The sequence below is a fragment of the Quercus lobata genome, chromosome 7 (genome assembly GCF_001633185.2).
Source record: "Quercus lobata isolate SW786 chromosome 7, ValleyOak3.0 Primary Assembly, whole genome shotgun sequence".
Classification (NCBI taxonomy): Eukaryota; Viridiplantae; Streptophyta; class Magnoliopsida; order Fagales; family Fagaceae; genus Quercus; species Quercus lobata.
In genome coordinates this window covers 6,223,647-6,230,765 of record NC_044910.1, presented here as the reverse complement: position 1 = coordinate 6,230,765, position 7,119 = coordinate 6,223,647, and the positions used below count along the sequence as shown (strand labels likewise).

The window sequence follows — 7,119 nt, the reverse complement described above, 5'->3', positions numbered from 1 at the left end:
TATTCCATTATTTTTAAACTCATTTATTCTCCTCCACATTTTTTTTAACAAGTTTTTATATTTTGAAATTGTTGGATGATAATTTCATTATAAATACATTAGGATAAGGTACCATTTGGCAAAATTTAATCTCTATATTTCTTATTTGACAACCAAAATATCTTACTATTTAAACTAAATGGAACCATGAAAAATGGATTTTTATTTTTTATTTTTATATATACTCTCCAATGCCTACATCTCTACTAAATATAAAATATTATATATTTATTTAACATAAATTTATTCAAAAGTCAAGCTCAATACTCAATAGTCAATACAGTCAGTTTTGAAAGATAAAGGCATGCGTATGATACGAGTATTGCCATGGACTTTCCACATGGTAATCACCCCAACACCTATACCAGGTCCAGCATGAAAGAGCCAAAGAGGCTTTAGATCTTTTATTAATTTTGGAATCTTTCCCAATTTTAGTTATATACTTTCTCCGCTATTATCTTTTTGTTGTTTCTTTCTCCTTTCTAGCCGGGTGCTGGACTTATATCCTCTTTCAATTTCGCGTTCATCCTCAAAGCTTCGAACATCCAGAATTGAAAAAGGTAGTCTCTCTCTCTCTCTCTCACAATTTCGCGTTCTCCTCTTCAGATCGTCTCACTCTTTCTTTCACTCTCTCAGTCGGTATTTTGAGATTTTTTTTTTTTTTAATATTAAAATTTGGGATTTTAGCATTTCAATGGGTGGGCTAAACAAAATCACTCAGCAAGGTTTTCTTTTTTAATTTTTTTGGGACTAATTCGTGTTGTTACTTGGGCCTTTGGGCTTATTTCAATGTAAGTCCTCTCTCTCTCTCTCTCTCTTCGAAATTATTGAATGAGAAGAAGATGAACCAAAACTCTTCAGAAAGTCTTCCTACAAAGTAGAGCCCTTGTTTATACACGCAGTTGACTTGACTAAAAGATAACCAAACACATAACCCATCTCCACCATTTTTATTTGAGTTTGAATTTGAGTTATCTACAAAACGTACCCAGCCGAATTCAGAGATTTAATTATATATATTGAGTTTTAGAAAATATAACGAACGGTGAGACTTCAACGGCGTTCATCGATGGCGTTACTGGCTTCGTCACAGCGAGTAGCAGGGTGATGTACGTTTGGCTGGATTGAGTTTATTTGCTTAACTTTGTGAACCTCCAGTTCAACTGGCCGTTCTCATAAATTAACCCAAAAAAAAAGGTAAAATTGTTTGACTGATCTGATGAATGGAGGGATTTCTTCCCTAGTTTATTTTCCCTTTCATTTTTTCTTCAGTAGTATTTGATTTCTTTCTTTTTTTTTTGGGTATGCAGATCTACATATATAGTGATTCAATATTTAGTAGTAGTGTATTTGCAATGGCTTTCATGGGAATGGAAACTGCCTCGTCATCTTTCCCAAGTTCTACTACTGAGCGATGGAAGTATGATGTTTTCCTCAGCTTTAGAGGCGAGGACACCCGAAACAATTTTATGGATCATCTATTTAATGCTTTTACAGAGAAAGGCATTAACGCTTTTAAAGATGATAAAAAACTTGAGAAAGGAAAATCCCTCTCACTAGAGCTGTTGAAAGCAATAGAAGAATCAAGATTTGCTATCGTTATTCTCTCAAAAGACTACACATCTTCTACTTGGTGCCTAGATTAACTTGCAAATATCATTGCTTGCAAGAAAGATATTGAAATGGCAATTTTACCTGTTTTTTACTATGTTGATCCATCTAATGTACGAAAAAAAATGGAAACTTATGCACAGGCATTTGTTGAAAATTAAAAAAATGAGGAAAAAAAAAGGGTGGATAAATGGAGAGATGCTTTGAGACAGGTGGGCAACCTCGCCGGATGGCATTTAAAGGATACTAGGTAATTTATCCCAACATATTTGTTTCATTTAAATATTCAAATGACCCACTTTTTATATATAACTTTATTTGGAACCTTAAGCAAATCTATATACATGTTTCATTGTACTTCTTTCAATTTTTTCCTAAGCAGATCAATGTACATGTTTTTGTTTCAATCAACAAAATTGAACTTTATATATGAATCATATTTTTTTGTCTAACTTATTGGTGGTTCAAACTCAACGCATTTCCTACTTTTTTAATTGCAGACCTGAGTCACTAGATATCCAAGAAATAGTAGAATGGATATCGCTCAATTTGAAATATGATGCATTCTCATATATTACCAAGGACCTAGTAGGAATATACTCTCGACTAGCGGAATTGGAGTCATGCTTAGCTCTAGGTTCAAAAGATGTCCGCTTTATAGGGATTTGGGCAATGGGAGGGATGGGTAAGACAACTCTTGCTAGAGTTGTTTAGCATATGGTTTCTAAAGAATTTGAAGCTTGTGGTTTTATTGGGGATGTTAGGGAAAAGTTTGAAAAATATGGTCTTGTTCCACTACAACAGAAAATTATTGATGAAGTTTTGAAGGAAAAGAATTTGAAAATAGAAGAGGAGTATGATGGAGTTCTTAAGATCAAGAATAGGTTATGTCGTAAAAGGATTCTTCTTGTTCTTGATGACGTAGATAAGATGAAACAGTTAGAAATGTTAGCTGGGGAGCATGATTAGTTTGGTTCTGGTAGTAGAATTATCATAACAACAAGAGATGCGCATTTGTTGGAGGCACATCGGGTAGATGAAATATATGAAGTTAAAGGATTGAATAATGAAAATGCTCTCCAACTTTTTTCCTTAAAAGCTTTTAAAAAAAAGCATGTCCTTGATGATTATAGAGAGCGGTCTAACCAATTTTTGAATTATGTTGCTGGCCTTCCTTTAGCTCTTGAGGTTTTGGGTTCCTTTTTGTTTGGAAAAAGTACCGTTGAATGGACAATTGCATTAGAGAGACTCCAAGAATTTCCAGACGATGCAATTCTCAAAATACTTCAAGTTTTAATGGACTCCAAAAACCACAGAAGGAAATATTTTTGCATATTGCATGTTTTTTTAATAATCAAAAGAAAGATTATGTATTAGAAATACTAGATATTCTTGGCCTTTACCCTATTATTGGATTGAAAGAACTCGCTAATAAGTCTCTTTTGAAAATTATGGATAATGATATAGTGTGGATGCATGACTTACTTGAAGAAATGGGTAGGAACATAGTTCGTCGAGAGTGCCTTGATGATCCTGGGAAGCGTAGTAGATTGTGGGATTACGAGGACATTGACAAAATGTTAAAAAAAAAATAAGGTAAGGTTATTTAGAGAATTTGAGCTCATTCCCTACCTTCATGTTTAACAATTTGAAACTTGAATTGTAATGCTAATAACTAATTTTGCAATTCACCAATTCTTTCTTGATTATCAGGGGACAGAAGCACTTAAAGCCATGGATATTGTGAGTACTTATAATGAACAACACGATGTATGTTGGAACCCTGAGGCCTTTTCGAAGATGGACAATCTTAAGTATCTTAGAATTTATGGCATTCTCCATGTCCCCACACACCTTCCTAATGATTTAAGAATTCTTGATTGGATTTTGTATACATCAAAATATTTGCAATCAAGTTTCCAGCTTGTTGAGCTTGTTCAACTTTGTTTGCAACAAAGCAAAATTGAACAACTTTGGACAAGAATAAAGGTAAGTATCCTCCTAAAACTTTGTTTTTTTAAATTACAATAAATGGACACTAGGAAGCTAATTATTCTAACAATTGTTTTTCTTCTAATAGAATTTTGACAAGTTGAAGTTCATTGACTTGACCGACTCCTCGGACCTGATTATAACTCCAAACTTCACTGGAGTCCCAAATCTTGAGAAATTAGTTCTTGTAAGGTGTACAAATTTACGCAAGATTGACCCATCTATTGGAATTCTTAAAAAACTTATTCATCTTAATTTACAAGATTGTGAAAGACTAATTCGTCTTCCAAGCAAGTTTGGAATGGAGCCTCTTGTGACTCTTGAAATTTCTAATTGCTCAAAACTCAAGACAATTCCAAAATTTGTGGCAAACCCGAAATTCCTACAGGAGCTTTCTTTGGATCGCACTACTATTGTAGAACTAATTAAAAACTTGCCAGAGAACCTATGGATAATCAAAGGCCTAGAGATACTTGATTTGAGCAAAGTAGATATAGAAGAGCTGCCTTCATCAATTGAACGTTTGACTGACCTTACTTCATTGACTCTAAGATATTGCGAGAATCTTGTGAGCCTTCCTAACACCATTTGTAGTTTGAAGTTGCTTAAGTCTCTTGATCTTTTTGGATGCTTAAAATTTCGTAACTTGCCAAAGAACATAGGAAATGTAAAAAGTTTGGAGTTGCTTAATTTGTGTTGGACAGACATAAGAGATGTTCCTTCTTCCATTGCCCTCCTTAAAAATCTGAAACATCTATATATCTGTAGATGGAAGTCATTTGAATTTTATTCCCTGCCAAAAAGTCTTGAGTTGATGGGCCTAGTATTTCCTTCATTAATTTCCCTGACAACAAGTCATCGGATGGCCTTTTTAATGAATCGTTCGAGCCCAGAATTTGTTTCCACACTACAAGTTCCTCAACCATTATTGCCTTCTTTTTTAGGTCTTCAATCTTTAACATATTTGCATCTTACTGACTTCGAGCTTACGTCAATCCCCAATGACATTGGCTGCTTGTCCTCTTTAGAATGCTTAAATCTAAGTGGAAATCATTTTGTTTCCCTTCCTCAAAGCATGTCTCAACTCTCTAATCTTCGAAGACTCCATTTGGAGGGTTGCACAAGGCTTCAATCATTGGAAAATGTTCCTTCCATTATTGATATTGTAATTGCAAACAATTGTACCTCACTGTGGAGATTGCCAGAACTGCAATTTTATACTTTTAGGTCAGATCACTCCCATTTGAATTTCCAGTTTGTTAACTGCTTCAAATTGGTTAGCTATTATCAAGTTAGCGGTAACATGCTTCAGGTCTCTCTCTCTCTCTCACTCTCTAAGTTCTAAACACTATTTTTCTCCCAAAAAAAAAAATTTTTCTAAACATTAATTATGCTTTGTATATTTTAGGGACAAAGTGGTATACTACCAGACATCTTTGACATTATTATTCCTGAAGGTTACTTTCTTGAAGTTCGCTTTCCAAAAAGGTTTGAACATGAATTTGTAAGTCATGAATTGAAGGAACAAGTGCCTTATGGGTGTGATGAGCTTATGGGAATTGAGTTGTGCGTTGGTTTTTCAGTCCCAAAGGTTTCTAACACCTCTAAAGATTTTCTACTTAAATGTTGGATTAAAGTCAATGGATTTGAAAACGCATCACCAATACGCTCTTCTTTTAGGGCAAACTATGGTGGAGTTAGTTCACGTCACCTTTGGCGGCTCTATTTGTCTCCTCACTATTTCGACTCCCAATGGGGAGAAAATTTTTGTCAAATTGATGGGAATGGATCCAATAAAATTGAGATTAGAATAAGTACTTCAAATAACTTGGAGGTGGAGAAAGTTGGGATTCATTATGATATTAATAATGATTCAACCTCCAAAGGTACCCAAAATAATTGAAGCCATGACGAGGATGATGGGGCTGGGCCTTGTGGAGAAGGCTATTCAAATGACAAACCACCTCCAAAGACATGGAGGATGTAAAAATGAATCAAGTATAAGAGAATTTTTTGACTTCTTTGCCTGTAAGTCATCATCGTTCTTCTTTCTATTACAATTTACAAGTCTTGATGTTCTCTTTATTTTGGGGAAGGAATCCAATGAAATGAAAGTGTGGGTTTTGAATTATTTTAGCATGATAAAAAATTTAATTTGTCCTAGGTATATAATAGAGATTTTTTTTCTTTTTGTATTTCCCTTACTGACATTTTAAAAAATAAAATCATTGTATTGTGCTAGTTGTACCTTAGCATTACCTTTTGGCTTTCATATAGCCACATTTTCTCTCTCTCTCTCTTTTCTTTTTTTTCTTTTTCTTTTTTAAATCAGGTTGAAATCAAATTTTCCTGTTGTCTTGTTTATGCACTTTAATATAATGGAAGGAGGAGATCAAACTTCCAAGAATCTTAAAGCCCATTGCGGTGGTAATTAAGAGGGATAGAAACCAAACGCACGTTGAAGAATTAGCAAACCTGGGCTCTTGCTAAAGTTGTCAAGGACTCAAAATGGTCAGCTATTATTATTTGATTAAATCATGTTCTTTCTTTTTTTCTTTTTTCTTTTTTGGTGACCTACAAATGCAATGCTCTATTAAACTTCTATATACAAATGCATATTGAAATTTCTCTTCCTTAGTATTAATATAATTGTTGTTTTGCTTTTTCTTCCACGGTTTGGTGTTTACTGTTCTCAGATTATGGCGTAACCGTTTCACCTGTACTTATGGAATTCCCATTTGATGGTTCCTTTTGTTGATTTTGTGGAATGGCAGTGATAAAGTTGGGTTCACTTGAGCTTGAGATCAGTTTTACCATGGCCTGGCTGCTGTGGCATAATCTTGATGAAATTGGGTTAAGAGAAACTGCAAGTTCTGTCGAGACTTTGTGCGGCACCATGGTGGAATGTTATTGATGAATCGAGCTGTTACATTTAGTCTTGATATTGGAATACAAGACCTCATGGTGGACTTCCAATTCCAGGTTGATAGTTCCATTGAAGTTGAATGAAAGCTCTTCATTTGAGGCCAAGAAAGATATAAAAGTTCTCACACTGCAGGTTTTTTAACAAATTTCTTCAGTTTTCATGCAATATTAAAGAAGTGTAATCTAACAGCCCATGGTTTAGTGGGGTATGCAAAGGAGAATGAGGAGACCTCATGTCTGGGGGACTGTCCTCTCTTTATTCTTCCTTCTGTACAGAAAATTTAAGTTAATTAAAATCTGTCTCTTCAGTTTCTTTTCATTTTACTTATCAAAAAAAGAGTTTTTTATTTTATTTTATTTATTTTTTTAAAAAAGACAGTCCGATATACGAATGTTTTCTATATTTTTTTCCCTCATGCAAACGGACCTGCTCGTTTTCAGACGTTGATTTTGGACCATGATTTGCATACCTACGTGTAATTGAAGTTGCATTAATGAGCAGATATCCCACTTTGCCAGGTTTAAGCTAATGAATGCTACTCTGAGAGTTTT

At 34.3% G+C, this 7,119-nt stretch overlaps 1 protein-coding gene across 4 annotated transcripts; it reads left to right on the top strand.

Annotated features, from left to right (window-relative positions):
* The first annotated feature begins 522 nt into the window (after positions 1–522).
* Positions 523–6,886, top strand: LOC115952904 (disease resistance-like protein DSC1). Of its 4 annotated transcripts, XM_031070247.1 has the most exons (9): positions 523–599; positions 1,070–1,236; positions 1,350–1,900; positions 3,118–3,246; positions 3,364–3,639; positions 3,731–4,954; positions 5,051–5,670; positions 5,975–6,153; positions 6,339–6,886. In XM_031070247.1, exons 5-7 carry the CDS (start codon positions 3,385–3,387, stop codon positions 5,543–5,545), a joined length of 1,974 nt encoding a protein of 657 aa, XP_030926107.1. In that variant the 5' UTR covers positions 523–599; positions 1,070–1,236; positions 1,350–1,900; positions 3,118–3,246; positions 3,364–3,384; the 3' UTR covers positions 5,546–5,670; positions 5,975–6,153; positions 6,339–6,886. The 4 variants fall into 4 exon arrangements, with proteins under 4 accessions (XP_030926107.1, XP_030926109.1, XP_030926108.1 ...); XM_031070249.1 differs by lacking the exon at positions 523–599 and having other exon boundaries at positions 631–1,236; positions 6,028–6,153; XM_031070248.1 differs by lacking the exon at positions 523–599 and having other exon boundaries at positions 631–1,236; positions 6,417–6,886.
* Positions 6,887–7,119: the final 233 nt, after the last annotated feature.